This window comes from Scleropages formosus, chromosome 18, assembly GCF_900964775.1.
Source record: "Scleropages formosus chromosome 18, fSclFor1.1, whole genome shotgun sequence".
Lineage (NCBI taxonomy): Eukaryota > Metazoa > Chordata > Actinopteri > Osteoglossiformes > Osteoglossidae > Scleropages > Scleropages formosus.
The window spans coordinates 15,721,303-15,740,572 of NC_041823.1; the positions used below are offsets into that span (position 1 = coordinate 15,721,303).

The 19,270-nt window shown below is 40.0% G+C and overlaps 2 protein-coding genes across 2 annotated transcripts; both read left to right on the forward strand.

The window, feature by feature from the left end:
- The first annotated feature begins 149 nt into the window (after window positions 1–149).
- LOC108941910 (cathepsin S-like) lies at window positions 150–8,725 on the forward strand. Its single transcript, XM_018764826.2, has 8 exons — window positions 150–315; window positions 4,010–4,161; window positions 4,356–4,478; window positions 4,729–4,881; window positions 6,013–6,237; window positions 6,361–6,526; window positions 7,974–8,076; window positions 8,227–8,725. Exons 2-8 carry the CDS (start codon window positions 4,039–4,041, stop codon window positions 8,324–8,326), a joined length of 993 nt encoding a protein of 330 aa, XP_018620342.2. The 5' UTR covers window positions 150–315; window positions 4,010–4,038; the 3' UTR covers window positions 8,327–8,725.
- A 5,018-nt stretch (window positions 8,726–13,743) lies between these two features.
- LOC108941911 (cathepsin S-like) lies at window positions 13,744–15,070 on the forward strand. The gene is made up of 4 exons (XM_029260077.1): window positions 13,744–13,797; window positions 13,992–14,178; window positions 14,407–14,500; window positions 14,793–15,070. The coding sequence occupies exons 1-4, from the start codon at window positions 13,744–13,746 to the stop codon at window positions 14,941–14,943; spliced, it is 486 nt and encodes a 161-aa protein (XP_029115910.1). The 3' UTR covers window positions 14,944–15,070.
- The last annotated feature ends 4,200 nt before the right edge of the window (window positions 15,071–19,270 follow it).

Here is a 19,270-nt window from a genome sequence, read left to right on the forward strand (position 1 = left end):
ATTGCTCCCATGAGGAATATGTACTGTATTTTTACAGTACATGCTGTCATCAGTCAGCACCGTACTGTACAGTACCATGGTCAGAATGGCCAGTACATGTAGGGCGCAGCACAAAGCGCTGGTGCTCGATCACACTGGCAGCTTCTTCGAACAGCAAAGGAAGTGAAAGAGAAAGGAGGTCGTTGAAAAGCGAACAACATGTAGGAAGTTAGAGTGACACCACACACCCGTGTTTCGGCTTTCTGAGACTGAGACGTGTTCACACAACCCGAGAGCGCTGTCAGTGCTGCACACACCTCACCTGTTCATACACAGGTAAGAACAACCTCTGCTTGAGCTGGCATTCCCTTGCCTTTCAGCACTCCTCTTTTATTTATTCATGTTGTACAAGTCGTAAAGGCCTGTTTTATTATCAGCAGGGGTTTTTAACATGGCTGCCTCAGAGTTTATACTTTCTTTTTGCCTGCCTTGTTTAAATAAATACCGCGATGTTCGTATAATAAAATGAGCAGATTGAGTGGAGTGGCGCTTAATAACGGATCGTCGCTTGTGTGTCGTGTCCCTCGTAGGAACGCTGTTCACCCGTGTCGGAGGAAGCCTGTAGCCTACTGTTAAACAAAAAAGGCTAATTTGAGAAACAGAACCGAGAACGGAATTAACGTCGTTGGGTGCGGTGTAATTTCAACAGTTCGTTCTGCAGCTCGGGGTGCTTCTGTTTCAGCCTTCATCGAAAATGCTCGCATTGATTGTGCTCATCATCGTACAAACGAAATATCCGGTCCCTTCAAAAAATAAAAATAAAAAATAAAAAAAAAAAAACAAAAAGTACAGCAATGAATGTCGTGAACTTAATGAAAGCACGTGCTGAGTGTACAAACATTATTTCTGCCGGAGTTGTGACAATGAATGAATGAGAATGTCTGCAAAGAGAAGAAAGCCTTTCGCCTTGGCTAATCATGCCATTTGATTTTTATTCTTAAGACTTGTCGAGTGACTTCGGACTCAAGCAAGAGACCTCTGTCCGAGAAGTCGTGCGCAATGGATGGCCACAAGGCAAACTTGCTATGCTCCTCCCATTTAGCTGTGTGCTTTAAGCAGGGTAGTTAGTTTGGGGACATGATGATCCGGTGGGACGGACAGTGAGTGAGTGAGTGAGTGAGTGCACGCCGGTACTGCTCGGCTGAACTGCGGCGCTGTGCTGCAGGTTGCGGTACCGCAAGTCCGAAATGCTCCGAGTCGAAGTACACACGCTCACACGATCGGTTTTCTTAAACCGGAAGAGAAGAACATTTATTTACATACGTGCTTCATCAGAACACATCACGTACAAACGTCATGTGATCGATACTTCACCAACATGAGAGCACAGTGACTGAATAGAACCTCCAACACACACACACAGGGGTTCCAGGTTCCAGGCCAGGCGGATCACGAGTACAGCAGCACGATCTTCTTCCCGCTGCCCTCAACGGATTTCTATAGAAATGAATCCGGACGGACGATGACCGTGACTATTTATTGCACACGCTCTTGCCGGTAAATCAGTTTAGAATCATGGGACAGAAAATAGGAAGTATGCCGTATGGTGGCGGACCAATCAAAGGGACAGAGTCATCTGTTACTGGAAGAAGGTGTGGGAGCGAGAACTGAGAACAGCCTGCTTTGGAATTAGACAAAGTTATTCTTTACGTTTTACTTAGTTTTATACATTTTTTGTCTCTGAAATAGTAGCGCTGCTGTGTGTTCACTTTCAGGATTTAAGTGTTGGCCAGCAGTGGTTACTCAGTTACGGCTTTCTAACATTCAATGGTGCTAGATCACCTAAGCCTGAAGGACATACTATTTAAACTTTTAGTTATCCTCATCAATGCACAGTTTTGGTAGAATGGAATCCTACTGCAAAGAACAGGTGTGAGCAAAAGCATTGGCAGTCTCTTTCCGCTGGATCGGTCAGGGACTCCCCGATGGTCACGCTGAAAAGATTCACTGGACCCCCTCTGCCATAGGACACAGCGCTCTGCGTTATTGCTTCAAGCATAAGTCGCACATTTTGTGGCCTTTTGTGTAACACCTGTGGATTTGCCTCAGTTTAACCATCTCTTGTGGTCCAGTCAATTTTGGCTCATTTACGACCTTTGTCGAGGGTGCAGTGGTGCAGAGGACTTCACCAGGTCCTGCTCTCTGGGGGGGTCTGGGGTTCGAGTCCCGCTTGGGGTGCCTTGTGATGGACTGGCGTCCCGTCCCGGGTGTGTCCCCTCCCCCTCCGGCCTTGCGCTCTGTGTCGCCAGGTTGTGCTCTGGCTTGCTACAACCCTGCTTGGGACAAGCACCTTCAGACTGTGTGTGTGTATACAACCTTTATTTTTAGTTAATATGGTTTCTTTCTTCTGACATCCCTCACTGTAGGGATGTGAACACATACATTTTGTGATAATCAGTTTTCATTGGCTTTTACAGGTTTTACTGAAATTTTCTACATCTGTAGTGCGTCTGCTCAGACCTGACCAGCCATTGGCTTAGAATATGTAAAATAAAGAGTAGCCACACTGTCTAGAACCACTTGTCCCAAGCGAGGTCACTATGAGCCAGAGCCTAGCCCAGCAGCACAGGGCGTGGGGCTGGGGGGACACACCCAAGAAGGGATGCCAGTCCACTGCAGGGCACCCAAGGTGGGACTTGAACCCCAGACTTGCCAGAGAGCAAGCTCCAGTCAAGCCTGCTGCTCCACTGCACCCCCCTGCAAAAGAGCAGTAGATACCAAACTCAGGAGTTCATACACTCACATACATACACAAAGAAGTTGTACCGTCTGAGGTGAAATAGGTCTAATAATAATGACTAAGAATTAAGGTGTTATTGCTTTAGTTGGTTAGTCGGTTGCAATTTGTTGCCCAATTTTGGACAGGAACACCAAAAATAAAAAAGATATCTGAAACAGTACCTAAGATTTAAGCAAAAATTGCTAGACCTGCACGAGGACACATTTCAAGTTTAAACCCAGAGTTACAAAAGTAGCGTTGTTAGATTTCTCTTAAAATTTTTATTCTTAAAAGTCTCTCTTGAAGAAAATACTATACATAGTATTTTGCAGGCCAGTACTATATGCGTTTAATACATCAGTAAGAGAACAGGTTAGTTGTTGGTTCTTGTTACTATGGTTTTTCAGTCACTGGGCAGCAATATTGTGCTCACAGCAGCCTATATACATAAATATGACATATGTACAGTATATTTCAAAATCAAATCCAAAGTTTAAAAATAATGTTCATGTAGACATTGTTCCAAACTGGGGAAAATGAGTGAAGTTGAGTTATGAAAAGTAGCTTCTCTGTATTGTTCCTTGCTTGTCAATAACATATACACATTTTCTGTCCAGTTAGTACTGTAGGGTTGAGACCCACTTTATTAATTTTGTCAAACATTTAACATTAAGTTATGAATTGTTTGAGCTGTATCACTGGCCATTAATCATTTGGTTTTCTGCAGTTATCAATTCATGATCAGCATTCCTCAGTAAAGTGGGGGGTGCGGTGGTGCAGTGGGTTGGACCACAGTCCTGCTCTCTGGTGGGTCTGGGGTTCAAGTCCCGCTTGGGGTGCTTTGCGACGGACTGGCGTCCCATCCTGGGTGTGTCTCCTCTCCCTTCGGCCCTATGCCCTGTGTTGCCGGGTAGGCTCCGGTTCCCCGCGACCCCGTATGGGACAAGCGGTTCAGAAAATGTGTGTGTGTGTGCATTCTTCAGTCATGGACAAGGGGTTAAACACACACCCACACAGTGGTTGAAACCACTTGTCCAAAGTGGGGTCGTGGCTGAAGGGGGAGGGGACACACCCATGATGGGACGGGCTAAGTAAAACCTTTGGACTATGTGCCAAAAATTGGTATTATCTTGGTTTTATGGCTCTCAGCATTAGCTGGCTCTTATGCAGAACTAGAAAAGTCTAAATATGTAAAAAAAAAAACATCTTTGAAAATATTATTAAAGTGCTCTGGTCTCTTCTTCTCTGCAGAACGTCAGTGTTTAGGTTTAATTTTCAGCATGATGTTGTGGAGCCTGTTCTGTGCTGCGGTGTTTGGACCAGCAGCAGCCCTAATAAGTTCAGACCTGGACCTGCACTGGCAGATGTGGAAGAGCAAACATGACAAATCCTATCAGGACCAGGTAGAAACTCACATATTTGACATTGTCTGTGTAGACAAAATCTAACTTATATCTGAAGAGGTTTTATTGCTACATGATTCAAAATATAGATTAAATAGAGGGCCTAGAAGTGGTAGTGAAAACACTAAATTTGTGGAAATTTTCTGTGTTTGGCTTATATTGTTGAGCTTATATTATGCTCTGTTGGGACACAGGCGGATGACCTGCTACGACGGCAGATTTGGGAGAAGAACCTCCGGCTGATTGCACTTCACAATTTGGAGGCATCCATGGGGATGCACACATATGATCTGAGCATGAACCACCTGGGAGACATGGTAAGCACTGGGTAGTATATGTTGTGTGCTTCTGCAAAATATCCGGTTCAGAATGATTAGTAGAACAGCGTGCTTGTATGTTTTTCCCAAATACTATCTGTGTAACAGTTGTCTATATTTTTAGAATTTAAACAATAATTTGCCTTGTAAATTAAACATATCCAATAACTTTCCCATGTCTGTGTCTCATCTTTTATTCTGATGTGCATCATGTTAAGCTCTTTCCTTCTTATTTCCTCATTTTCTTCAGACCTCAGAAGAGATTATAGCAACCCTGACTGGGATCCATGTACCCTCAGATCTCCAAAGGAAATCATCTGCATTTGTGGGATCCTCTGGAGCTGCTCTTCCAGATTCCATTGACTGGAGAGAAAAGGGTTATGTTACTGCTGTGAAGAATCAGGTACAAAATAACTCCTCCTAAGTACATGCAAGGGGCAAGGGGCACGGGGAACAATGGTGCAGCGGGTTTGGCCGCTCTCTGGCGGGTCTGGGGTTCGAGTCCCACTTGGGGTGCCTTGCGACAGGCTGGCATCCTGTCCTGGGTGTGTTCCCTCCCCCTTCGGCCTTGCGCCCTGCATTGCCAGGCTAGGCTCCGGCTCTCAGCAACCCTGCTTGGGACAAGCGGTTTCAGACTGTGTGTGTGTGTGTGAGAGTACATACAAGAAGAATTTTTCCTGCAGTTATACATATCTGCCTCACCTCTCTTCATGACCCTCCATTCCCTAACCCAGACAGTTGTTTCCATCTTTTTATGTTAAAAAATCAGAAGCAATATCAGTCCATCCAAAAAGAGTGGAAAACCAACTAGGCAGCCAGCCACTCAATCTGTGGAGCATTGTTATTATCATTATTGTTTTCTAAAACCAAATACAGTCTTCACCTTGCCTTACAAACGTTAATACATTCCTGAAAAAACCTTTGTCATTTGAAGGCCTAATTAGTATTAGATTCAACAGTAAATTTTTTATGCATTTCTGGGGCCCAATAATGACACCAAAAAAGTTCACCAAATACCGTTAAAATTGAATAAATTACTTCAGTGGTTAACCTTAGTTATAATAACACAATATAACAAGGCAATTTCCCTTCATTAATTACTTATTAATTACTATCTGAACATGTTCAGTTCTTTTGTAGCTACCATGCACCGCACATTCTTCCCTCTATCGAATAACATGTGTTTTACGAGAACCTGTGATTCTAATTGTGTGTGTCCATTTGTTTAAATCACTCTGCCAACACTCCAGGTAGAGCGAAAAACTATGTCTAACCCTGTCACTACATAAAAAAATGGCGGGATATGGTACAATAAACTTGTACCTACACAGAAAATTAATTAAGCACATAATACTAATCACGTTTAGAGAAATATATTGTGAATACTTTTCAATGTAAAAAATTACCCATAGAAAATGCAATATAATTGGATTATATTAACTGTGATTGGATTGAATAACTGTGTTACTGTGCAGCTGGACTTAGTAAAAATGTATTAAATAAAGATTAAAGAAAGACAATGGTTGTTTTGCAGGGGGCATGTGGATCTTGCTGGGCTTTTAGCGCTGCAGGGGCCTTGGAGGGGCAGCTGATGAAAACCCAGGGGAAACTGGTTGACCTAAGTCCACAAAACCTGGTTGACTGTTCCTCCAAATATGGCAACAAAGGCTGTCATGGAGGGTTCATGACTCGGGCTTTCCACTATGTCATTGACAACAAAGGTATCGACTCTGATGCCTCCTACCCTTACACAGGACATGTAAGTTAGTACCAATGTTTTGAAATATATTAAAAGTTAATGAAATTTTCTATGATTTTCCAGTGACCAAAGTGTTAATGACCACAGATTTTGAGGTTCACCATCTCCTTTTTCACCTTTAAGGATGATCAGTGCAAGTATAATGCAGCCAACCGTGCTGCTAACTGCACCAGTTATCACTTTGTGTCTGAGGGTGATGAAGAGGCACTAAAAGAGGCAGTGGCCACCATTGGACCCATTTCTGTGGCCATTGATGCCACCCAGCCAAAATTTGCCTTCTACCGCAGTGGTATGCTAAGTATTCTTTTCATTAAACTTGTTTTCTGAGTCTAACTGAAAATCTAAATCTAATTCAGCATTCATTTATGAAAGTGAAAACTTTTACTTTACTCACTAACTGAAATCAAGTTAACCGCTCATCTAAGTCAACCCAGTTCAGAGCCTATCCTAGAAGCACAAGGCACTGGCTTTGTGAGGGTAGACCAGTCCTCTGCTGGGTTCCTACGCACCTTCTTACACTTTAGAATCACGAATCGCTAATTAATCTGAAACACATCTGTATACTGTGGGAGGAAATCCACACTAACACAGGGGGAACATGCAGACTCCACATGGCTGGATTGGAACCCAATGCCAAACAGTCCAAAGGTACTGATACAGCAGCACTATTCAGCAAGGAGGGGAATACCCTGGACAGGACACCGGTGCATCCCAGGGTATACCCCAAACCTTGTATTTCTAAATCCTAAAATATGAATTGCGTGAGAAGGCTAACATTGAAGTATTTTATTCCCAAAATACAGTACATTCAGATTTAAATTTATTCATTTAGCAAACGCTTTTTTCCAAAGCGACGTACATCTCACAGAAATATATGAGTACATTACATCAACAGAAAGAGAGACTTAGATGCAGATATGTGATTCTAAATCAGTTAGTTTCTTACATTTTACCATATGAACCAATGTTCATCACGAGTAGCTGCATAAAGGTTTATCCATTAATTGACGATTTCTAATCACAAAATTGTAACAAACGTTTACATCACACGAGTAGCTGCAGATGGATTATCCGTTATTCAACAGCTATAATGACAAAGTGATTAAGCATAAGCAGTTCCCTGTTAACATTCACTTGAGGGATCATAGGGGAAGTGAGTGTGAAAGAGGTAAGTTTTTAGACCCTTCTTAAATGTAGAGAGAAATTCAGCAGTTCTGAGTGAGAGGGGGAGGTCATTCCATCACTTTGGCGCCAGAACCGAAAACTTTTGTATTTTTGATTTTGGACTTTTTGTGTGTGGAACCACCAAGCGGGCAGAGGTGGAGGAGCGTAGCAGGCTATTTGGGGTATAGCGAACGATCATGTCTCGTAGATACCAGGGAGAAGATCCATTGATGGTTTTGTAGGCCATAACCAGAGTCTGCACCATATTAGACTTACAATGGCAGCAGGCTGAAAAGTAAGTAAACACTTTAGGTTATGTTGTGGTTTACGGCACAGTTTTTGCTCAGTACAGGAATCTGGTCAATTTGCAAGTTGCATACAGGTACATGAATTTATTTTTGTGGAGAGTCATAGTTGGAAACTCATAAGTCAAGGATGTCCTCTACACAACAGCCACAAATATTGGGACTTTTTTACGTGATATTCACAAATTCGTGGATTCATAATAGCTTTTTTACAGTTTATTTTTGGTACAGTGCTTAAAATGAGTATGATGAAAATGTTGTTTGCAGGTATCTACGATGATCCTGGCTGCACTCAGAAGGTAAATCATGGTGTGCTTGTAGTGGGTTATGGCACACTGAATGGCGTGGACTACTGGCTAGTGAAAAACAGGTATGAATAATATAATATAGTACATACTGTAACAACCAGATATGGGAAGATCCTGTTACTGACATATTCACCAAATTAACAGAAAAATAGAAATGCAAAGTTTTTAACAATGCTCTTTATCATCTTTATCTTTCTACTTTTATTGTTTAGCTGGGGACAATATTTTGGTGACCAGGGGTACATTCGAATGGCACGAAACAAGAATGACCAGTGTGGCATCGCCCTGTATGCCTGCTACCCAGTCATGTAATGCTTTAACTCCTGATAAGGCAGCAGTGACCTACTACATTATTCTAAGTGATATTTGTACCACTTTTATCTGAACTCCTTTATTATGAGATCTTTATTGCACTTTAAATCAATATTCAGGCCCCTACATAGCAAATGGTCCTACTTCCTGCACATATTACATTAATGTGTCAATGAACAATGCATTTGCATTGCATTGGACTTACAGTTCTATATTTAAAATATCATAAAAAGTCTAGATTTCAGATCTATTCTTTTATATTTCAGATTATTGTTTATTACTGATTTCTTGAAAAATTACTTTCAGCAGGAGTAATACTTTCTGTAATATGGAGAGTTTCCTTTGAGCTTTTGTCTTTAAGATATATCTGTGACAAAAGGGATGGTTTCCTAAAAATCTGGGTTTTTTTTTTTTTTTTTGATTTAAAATAAAAAGGAAATACCAATTATACTGCATTTGTCTTGTATGCTTTTCTTGTTTTTAAGTGTTATATTTTATTGTCAAGTATCATTGCATAAATTGTGGTATCATTTCATAAATTGCAAAGACAGTGCAATGTAGTCGTCACAATGATTGTTAAGATGACGAGGGATGCCGCTCCAGCTCCACTCAACTCCACCAGTGCAGCTGAGCCCAAACTTCTACACAGCCCTGTAAAAGGGCTGAAGGAGTAACTATTGGGCTGCACATATTAGTTAGCGCTCAACTGCCTTGCCTGCGATTCAGCAAAAGGTCCTTGTTTATGTAGCTGTTTTCTCAAAGTCTCCTTCTCCGTGCATTTCTGTCCCTGTCCTGTCAACACCAGTCCTTCATGTCCGTGTCCAGGTCCCCTGTTCCCGCCCTGTTTCCACCACTCATCTGTGTTCCGGCTCCGGTCCCATCCACCTCTTCCGCTTATTGTCCTCGTAGGGAGACGTTACAGTAAAATACGTCCATGTTCGTGTCACGTCCAGGTGTTACAGTAGCCACGTTTCAATAGCTGTACTGCATAAAAAGGAGTTTAATTTTTATTTTTGCTCAATATGCCTCTATTATTGGTTCAAAATTTAAGCCTTCGTTTCATTAGCCAGGGGGTGTGGTGGCGCAGCGGGTTGCACTGAGTCCTGCTCTCCAGTGGGTCTGGGGTTCGAGTCCTGCTTGGGATGCCCTGTGATAGACTGGCGTCCTATCCTGGGTGTGTCCCCTCCCCCTCCAGCATTATGCCCTGTGTTGCTGGGTTAGGCTCCGGCTCCCCGTGACCCTGTGTGGGACAAGCGGTTTAGACAATGTGTGTGTGTGTTTCATTAGCCATATGATAAATTAATGAATTAATGAAAAAAGTGTGCTGTTCTGTTTCCAGGTGAAAGGGGAGTAGGCCTACTGCACAGGAAAAACTTCAATGTCTAGTAATGCAAAAAGGATCACACTTTGCTCATGAAATACAGAAAATTGTAAAAAAAAAAAAGTATGCAAAAACAGTAACCTAGTTTTATGCAATTATTTCTTTTATTGAATTTTGTTTTCTGCTAAATTATCTGTTAGTATTATTAACATTAAATTTGTTTATGATGACTTAATAGAGTATACATATGAAATAGAGTATACAAACTAGAACATATGTCATTTGTGAGAATGTTTTGATTAAGAAAAGAACCAAGATGTGACATTATTCCAAAAAAATTCCTTCTTTCTGTTTCTTTTTTGTGTTCCAGTCTGATGAGATGGTTCCTAATTAGCAGTATGTCACAGAAATTTCCAGTGTTTAAGTGACACATGAGGCAAATGAAACAAATGACAAAAATGCTTTAAAATATCCAAGGGAGTTTCTGAGGGGGGGAGAACTGATTAGATGAGAAATTGTAGTTTTACTGAAATTTCTATAATTGTTTGTTCTTTGCACTGTTCAACTTCTTTTGGGAATATAATCTTGTTTCTTCACTGCCTCTTTGGGACCACCTTTCTTGGAGGAATAAAGCTGCCTTCACCACTGCCTCAGAGTGGACACAGAACAACCATGTAGGAAAGCACACTTTTTGAGCATTTTTCTAACTCTGTTTTCAATCCTTATTGTTTCAAAATTAATAGGCTTTTCGTTGCCTTAATCGTAATTATTAATAACGCATTAGTACCAACAGTCTCTTTGAAACTCGATTTGTTCATAAATCCAAAGTCACTTTATGGCAGTAAGTGACAGTAGATATAAGCTTAATACAGATGTCCCTGAATTTATTCATAGGTTAGATTCTGAAAGGAAGTGACTGATAATAAAAATACTTTATCTCTTGTGTAAAATTATTTAATTATTTATTGTTGATCTTTTAATCCCATTACCATCATCTTCTAAGCACTTTTAACTATCTTCATTATTTAAACAATGAAATATTAATGTTACAGAGGCTAAAACAAATTTACAGGTTAGTTACTGTAAAAGTCTCAGGTATAGTTAAAGTAGGTAGAAATACCCAGTAAGACCTTTAATATTTTTATTAAGTTCTACATGAAAACTGAAAAAGTATATTAAGTCCTGATTTATGACCGATTCATCCAGTAAACAAATGCACCTTTTTCGTATCATTATTGATAAACACTACTAACCAATAGCAGACAACAGCTGTAAACACTGTAGAAACAAGTTGAATTACTCTGGTCTTACACTCCTGTTTAAGCATGATTTATTGCCTACAGTCTTCTCGGCACAAAAACATAGATCATGCTCACTCAGCAGCAAAAGGGTTTTTAAAAACAGGTAAGGGAAGGAAATAGGAAATGGAAAAAAAAATTATAAATGAACTGGAAGATATTTGTACACCGGGACTTCAACATCTGAACAAAGGTAATTCACATTGGGATGTGAAGTCTATTTGTAGCTAGATTTCTTTAACTCCTAAGTCTTTTACCTTGAATTTGCAATGAATAAAATTTGAAAAATACATGCATTTTTCCACCTAACAGGTTAGTTTCTTTAAAAAGCTCAGACAAAGCTACAATGAATATGAAGTATTCTGTAACACTTTCACACACCTATTATCAATTTCTGCTTGTGTAGTACTGTGGTCTGGAGTCTATCCTGAAAAGTGCTGAGTGCATGGACAGTTTTTCAAAGGTATTTGGTTGGCGATCCCTTGACTGTCTTGTAAGCAAAATCTTGAATTTGATACCAGAGCATTCACTCACAGCTTGCTTGAAATCATGTAAAAACTTTGAATGTCAGTAACTTTTACTTAGAAGTATGGTGACTGCAGATGACTGTTGCAGGAAACTGCTTGCTTGTAAGTTTCACTACTATTTTCTCGTATCGTGTGACAAGTTGTCTGATTCCCGTTAAGTTTTCTGAGAAGTGCACTAGTCATTTGATTGACAGTTGTGTGAAAAAAGCATACTGTGGTTCACCCTGTAATAATACTGAAAGCCAAAATGCTGTCATTTCTATTTTAACAACACAGCTCAGCTCAATAGAATTGTGGAACAATAACCTGCCAGGGACCTACAAAAAGTTATAACCAGATGTGGAATTTGTTGCTTACAAAAATGCCATTGTATAACACAAGATGAAAGAGTAACAATTAATGTGTGCATTTTGATGGGGTGGTTTATAAGTGCAGAACAAAATTGAATTGTATAACAATCTATTGACTGTATTGACAAAATCCTCTTTACGTACTGAACGTATTTCCATTGACGTATAATGTAATGATAATCAAACAATAGAATATATTTTAATGCATTGTGATATGGCCAGAGTTTTAATAAACTGAAGTCTAGCATATACTGTACATGGGGTCTCCATTCAATTCTTTATAGTTCAAGGGCTCAGGAATAGCTTATCTGGTAAAATTCTGAAACATAACCTCAATTCGTGGTTTTAATAGCTATTTCGAATAACACACACACACACATACACACACACACACACACACACACACACACACACACACACACACACACACACACTATCTGAACCGCTTGTCCCATACAGGGTCGCAGGGAGCTGGAGCCTAACCTGGCAACAGAGCGAGTAAGGCTGGAGGGGGAGGGGACACACCCAGGACGGGACGCCAGTCCGCCACAAAGCACTCCAAGCGGGGACTCAAATCCTGGACCCGCCAGAGAGCGGGAGTTGTCCATATCCGCTGCGTCACTACAGCCCCAAATGCAATGCAAAACCTAAATTTTATGTGGTTTAATTAAACTGAGTTAAATTAAAAGTTAATTTTACTAATTAAACTACTAGCTTACTACAATTAAATTGATTTGCTTAATTTAATGTAAACCTCTGTGCCACTAGTTCTCCCTACTCTAAAAATGGCAATTACCTTTTTTTGTGGTTCTAAACATTAACACTAACCAAGTCTATTAGATACACATTTAAAATATGTGAAAATGCAGTGTAATACTTGTATGTTTACATTTTTTGTTCTCCCCAAAGCACATATTTTTAGGTTCAATTTGCAGCATGATGTTGTGGAGCCTGTTCTTTGCTGCACTCTTTGGAGCAGCGGGTGTCCTGCTCAATTCAGACCTGTAGCAGCGCTGGCACAGGTGGAAGGGCAAACACAACAAGCCCGGGACCAGGTAAATCTCACACATTTGATATGAAGTGTGTGGAGAGCACCAAACAAATATCTGAATGCTTTTACCTGGACTGGCATTGAATTCCAAGTTTAGTTTAAATAGAATTTAATGGATTTAGCTAGGTAAATTTAGCTGGGTAAACTTTCTTTGTGTGTTTCTCGCTATTGAGTTTATGTCATTTTTTGATTTGGGACAGGTGGAGGAGCTGCAAAGGTGGCAGATTTGGGAGAAGAACGTCCGGCTGATTTCTCTACACAACTTGGAGAACTCCTACGGGGATGCATACATATGATCTGAGCATGAACTACTTAGGAGACTTGGTCAGTACATAACACCTGCAAAACAAAATCAAGTGGAGAGAAGTTTGATACCCTGCATGTAGGTGTTGTATGCATGAATCGGAACTTCATGTGTGTTTCTGTGTGAAAGTTTGGCTAACCTGCAGTGATTGACTGGACTCTATGCTGCCAAGTCTTCCTCTGAGCCTTCCATGTATGTAGTTCTGCTTCTCAATAAGCACATACGTACTGACCAATAAAGTATCTTGCGATGTGGTATCTCTATCTGTTTTTCAGACTCCTGAGGAGATTGTAGTACTTTTGGCTGAAGAGAAAAAGGGTATGTCACTGAAGTGAAGGATCAGGTTAGCAAATTCCAGTACTCTGAATGCCCTGAAATGGATGCAACTTCCTCTATATAACTAACCGTTCAAGAGTTAAAATTAAACTGTGTAGCTTTCATGAAGTAAATGACTACAAGAATGCAGTGAAACAAGATATCCAACACTCAATAATACGTCTTTTTACTTAATCACTTCATTATCATAGTGCATCATCACTTTCTGTTTCCTTGTTTTTATTTAAAAAATGTATGTGACGTCCATCTTCTCCATGTTGCATCCTCTGTTCAACCAACCATCTGTTGGTCATTTTACGTTTTTTATATTCCTAGTGAACTAAGAACATTTTCCATTGTTACCCTGATGCCTCCTACCCTTACACAGCACAAGTCCATCTGTTAGAGCCTATATTCTGTATTATATGAAAGAGAGAAAAAAATCAGGAATTATCCAAATATTGACATGTTCAAATTTTCAATCAGTCATTGAAGCTAGTATCTCAATTTTCATTTTCAGAAAAGGGAGTGCAAGTATGACACAGCCAATTGTGCTGTTAACTGCACCAGTTATGACTTTGTGTCTGAGGGTAATGAAGAGGCACTAAAGGAGGCAGCGGCCACCACTGGACTCATTTCTGTGGCCATTGATGCCACCCAGCCAAAATTTGCCTTTTATCGCAGTGGTATGGGGAACTCGTTTTTTTTTATTCAGAAATGACAGAATAATATGATTTTAATAACGTGCTTTTAAAAAATGAAGACAAGCTCTGCTTCTTCAGATGTAACAACTATAAATACAGAGATTCATGAGTCAGTGTTTAACATGTAGACTTAGTTTATTATGTTAGTGCCATTATTACTGTTTTTGTTAAATCTGCAAAATAATTCGGGGTCAAAAATATTGGTTTTAGGTGTATATAATGACCTGAGCTGCACCAGGAAGATAAACCATGCTGTGCTTGTAGTGGGTTATGGTACTTTGGACTACTGGCTAGTGAAGAACAGGTAGGGTGAATATATAGCGTTTAGTGCATGAATAGTTTTACGCACAATTCCATTGTTTCTCCAACTCATCCATACTGCTATATTTTTTTTTAATCTGTTATGCTATAATGCTGCATTTATTGCAATCTGTAACCAGCAGTGGTTGAGCACCAGACTATAGTTATGCATTCTGATATAAATTAATCTAGATTATGCAGGATTACACAAAAATTTAGGAGATTTTAAATATATGTATTGTAGAATATCCGTGCTTATTTGTTATTTAGTGTGACATTCCATTAATCTTTTTCAGCTGGGGAACAGGTTTTGGAGACCAGGGGTACATTCGAATGGCATGGAACAGAAATAACCCTTGTGGCATTGCCTCATATGCTTGCTACCTTATTAATACCTGTGGAAGGGAAGCCAATTACATATTAACTACATTGTTTGAAATGATGTAATAGTATTGTAAACTGTAAGTTTTTATAACACCTCTATGGGATCATAGAGTACTTTGAATTACTGCTGAATGTTCCAATATAATTACCAGACTGTGGTACCTTTTTCTATATCGAATTTATTGTTAAACCAGAGCTTGCATATTTGATTATACCTTACATTTACTGTGTATCATTTTAAAAAGAAACTTTACAAGTCTCAGCAAAATATTTTGAAATGTAATTTAAAAAATTTAATTGTTTTAAAATGTAATATTTACAGTTTGTAATAAAAGCCGAGATGAATGTTTACAAATCATATTGTTTTTCTGTGCAATTCCTTGAGGTATACCATTCTTCTGTTTTAATTTTATGTTTTGTTTGCAATTTACTTTTGAAATAGAAACATTCAACATATTACAAACACGTTTTTGCCAAATTACAGATATTTTAATAGCTCTAGTGCAACATCACAACAAACAACTTCACATGAGGTATTCAAAGGAATTTCATTTTTACTTTTTGGTACAAAATGTTCCACCATGATTAATTAATACTCATCTTAAACCTTTGGTTCATTAGCCACATTTGTTAAAAGAGCACAAAACAAAGAGAACAGTTGTATTTCCATGTTCAAATGGGGGTATTCACTGTAAAAAATCAGGTGCCAATGATTGTTAGGATCTGCACAAGAAACAAATATTTAATCATTTGCTGTAAAGACAGCTGGACATTGCAAAGAATTTTTTGGAAAATTTTAACTGATAATCTACTTTGTTAATCAAAGTACAACTTCCAACAGTCAAATTTTATGTTATGGTGTCTTAATTTACTTTTAGGAGGTAAACTAGTAGGTATGGACATTCTATAGCACATTAGACACTGTTCGCTTCCTTGTTTTTCAGACCAGTAAAGGACAACAAAAATGTAACAATCGCCAACAGATTTTTTTCTTAATTTTTCTTTTTAATGTAATGCTCAAAAGATGTTGTTCCTAAATTACAGTATAATAAGAGTGTGACATGTAAACAGTACCATATAGTATTTGATGTCTGGAAAAAAAACAAACTGAAAATGATGGAAAAACTTAGAAGATAGTTTCTATTCATGATACTTCTTTCAGTTCCATCTAAATGAAGGTTTTAACTGCTTATGTGTTTGCCTTAATTTCCATTTAAAGATGTCAGAATACAATTAAAAGATATCTACATGTTCCATGGATTGTCGCTTCAGCTGTGTGATCTTGATTCACATTTTTAAATTGGCATAAAAGAAGTTGACTACATGGCATAATATTTTCCTCACATAAGGAAAAGCTTTGGACTGTGGTCACTGGCAGCCGTATCAGAAACAAATGAAACACAGAGACTAGCGCGGATGAATCTTTGGTTCAGCCTCACAAACACCTGAGGTAGAATCCCACTCCACGTGGGAGTGGACAACTATTACGAACACAGTCGACATGCCTTCATTCCAGTATCACACTTTCCGCTGATTTGGTGACAGCATGAGGCATGTGAGATAAATGGCAAAGGTACGTTAAAATATGCAGGGAAACTGTCGAAAAACAGAAACTAAGCCCAGACCGTATAAGCAATAGCTCCCCGCGTTCCCTCCAAAAATCTTCCCTCTAGTGCCTCTCTGGCGCCTCCCAGTGTCCGGGAGGAGCGATAAAGCTCCTCTGCTCAGTCTTCCTCCGGCTGGGGGGCTGCCTGCTCTTATGCTCGTGCACAGCGGGCTGTGACACAATACACGCTGCTCCCCGTTCACATGTAGGCCCACGAGATTCAGCAGTCCAGGCTGTTGAATAAAGCGACGGCTCTGCCTACATCAGAATTGTGAAGGCCCTGTCAAGGTGCGAGCCCTTCATTCTGCTCCCCTGCGGAATATTGATTTTTCTCGGCCTAAACGCTCTCGTGACCTTGCCAGGCATGACGTATTTGTGCGCTATCCATCCAGGTTATCAGCGGTACGGTCAATCCATCGGTGCACATACAATAAGTTTCATTACCTGTGTTCAAAACAGCGTTTTTCACAACATGGTGGGGAATTTAAAAAGATGACTGGGGTATTGGGTTGTCATTGCTCTGGACAATAGGGCCGACAAGCACTCCAGAAGCGGGTGTTTAATTTTCCCCCTGCGTGGAGCCACTGCATGTATCCCCTCCCTACTCGCAACTGTTGGCTATTAAATTTTAATTCCCCTGATCCCACCCTCCCAGAAACAAACATCTCCCTTGCCTCTGCAATTCAGTCGCTTCTCTGATCTCTGCCCCTTTGAGTGGCCGAGGCCCCGGGGTCTGGCCTGGAGCAGACTAGACACGCACAGAGGAGACGGATGAAAAAAAAAGAGAGAGACCTCGATGCCCTTTGAAGTCTACAAAAGTCGATGGTCCCTTTCATGGGCTGCCTTTCAACAGCGTGCTGTGATGGGGCCCCCGTAACATGCCCTGCGAAGGTTAAAGACAGGGACCCGGCTCGTCCGTGCACAACGAGAAGGGCATCGCACCCCGGCTGGCCGGACACTTATTCCAAAATGACCACGAGATCTCATTAGAGAAAGAAGGTGTGCCTGCAGCAGGACAACACAGCTGAAGCCCTCTCTTAAAAAAACTTATGCCTGCATATAAGGAATGGGACAGAGTGGGGTGTGGGGACACAAGAGCATTTCTGGAGTCATGAACAACAGGCGTTCATGCTTGCAAATAATGTTTTGTTAGTCCAAGTTATTATTCTTTTTATTCTATCAGTAATATAACGTAATAAAATGACCTGTCAAAAAAGATATCTGGTTAAGAGCTTTAGCCTTGCAGTGCTTTATTCTACCGAATCACTACAGCGTGATCAGTGGGAATATGTGGAGTGGATTTAAACCTGTTCATGGGTGCATCACGTGTCCGCGGAGAAACATATAGCTGTCATTGTAGACAGCAAAACTTTAAATTACTCTGCAAGCACACCCACTGATCAGACCTCTGGCACTTTGCTGCCTGACATTTGGATACCATTTACTAGCAACCTGTGTGTGAAATGTCACTCTCCAAAACATTCAAACAGGACCAGCTACTAAACAGGGCCTGACCCACAAGACATTTGCCAACAGTAAAAAAAAAAAAAAAAAAAAAAAAACTCCAAGTGCCACACATTTAAAAAGGCCTGAAAGAGAAACAAGTATTTATACATAACTTGGAAAAAAAATGAGAAGAGGAAGTACATTCGGGGAGGACAATCTTCATCTTTGGTATAGTGATGGGATTCTACAGCTATACGGTCCCATCGAAAAAGGTTGTAACATCCAATACTTTCACAAATATACAAACGTTTTTTTTTTTTTAAAAAATAATGACAAAGACAGGAAACAAGCAAATAAATAGATACGGAAACGTAAACAAGGAAATAAATAAATAAATAAATAGCAGTTGTCATAAATACACAAATAGCTTAAATAATTCTACAAAGTTCTACTCTATTTGAACAACAAAGCATGAGGGTGCATCTTCTACCTTGGTGGAAAAAGTTACCATGGTGGTAGAATACTACTGTGCCCCAAGATGCCAGTCTCTTTTTAAAAAGAGAGTAGGTTTTTAATCTATGTGCTTCCGAGCAGTACAAAATTGCTGAAAGGGTTCTTTCACTCCCTTTTTCACATCGAGCCTGTAAAAAAAAAAAAAACAAAAAAGACATTTGCTAGAGGAGCTGGTTATCTGACAAATCCTGATCAGACTTTTGTAATATGAGAAAGGAAAAAAATCTACAGCATTGTGAACAATTGTTGATCTTCGCATCTCGAGGTCAGTCAGCGTCAACTCTAGAGTCAAATTTCCACAACACCAGTGTCAGTCTCTTCCTCTTTTACACATTTGTCTTTGCTTCTCAGACCTCGCCCTCATTGTGCTGAGAAGATACACAGCAGTCCTTTGGTAAAGAACCATAACCTATAAAATATATGCCGACTATCACGTCTTGCAATTGGCCATTATTCAGAGTCAGTAAAAACATTTGAACCATCGATAATGTCCCCCACTTAGCCCATCCAAACCAGCGTTGCACCGTTTAAGGAAAAAGTCGCAAGACTGTAAGACTGGCGGAGAACTGTATGCTCAAATCTTTGGAGAAGAATGTAAATTAATGTATCTCTTAAGGTTCTGGAGGAAGCCATCAAGGTGTTTTAGCTGAGGCTCGAGACTTTGTTAGCTCATCTCTCACAAAACCACAGCGGTCTTCCGTCCGGTCGAGGCCACAGCATGCTGTTGGGCTGCCTTGCAGTCTTCATTTACTACTCCATGACTCGATTTAAGAATATCCAAGCAGATTATTTTAGAAAAGTTTTTCAAAGAGTGAAACTACTTAA

Bases quoted from the DNA above. Each gene is read 5' to 3' on its own strand.
- LOC108941910 (XM_018764826.2), top strand. From the start codon at position 4,039: ATGATGTTGTGGAGCCTGTTCTGTGCTGCGGTGTTTGGACCAGCAGCA. The intron at 4,162-4,355 runs GTAGAAACTCAC...GTTGGGACACAG, and splicing joins ACAAATCCTATCAGGACCAG to GCGGATGACCTGCTACGACG. The intron at 6,527-7,973 runs GTATGCTAAGTA...TGTTGTTTGCAG, and splicing joins ATTTGCCTTCTACCGCAGTG to GTATCTACGATGATCCTGGC.
- LOC108941911 (XM_029260077.1), top strand. From the start codon at position 13,744: ATGTATGTGACGTCCATCTTCTCCATGTTGCATCCTCTGTTCAACCAA. The intron at 13,798-13,991 runs GTTGGTCATTTT...CATTGAAGCTAG, and splicing joins CTCTGTTCAACCAACCATCT to TATCTCAATTTTCATTTTCA. The intron at 14,501-14,792 runs GTAGGGTGAATA...AATCTTTTTCAG, and splicing joins TACTGGCTAGTGAAGAACAG to CTGGGGAACAGGTTTTGGAG.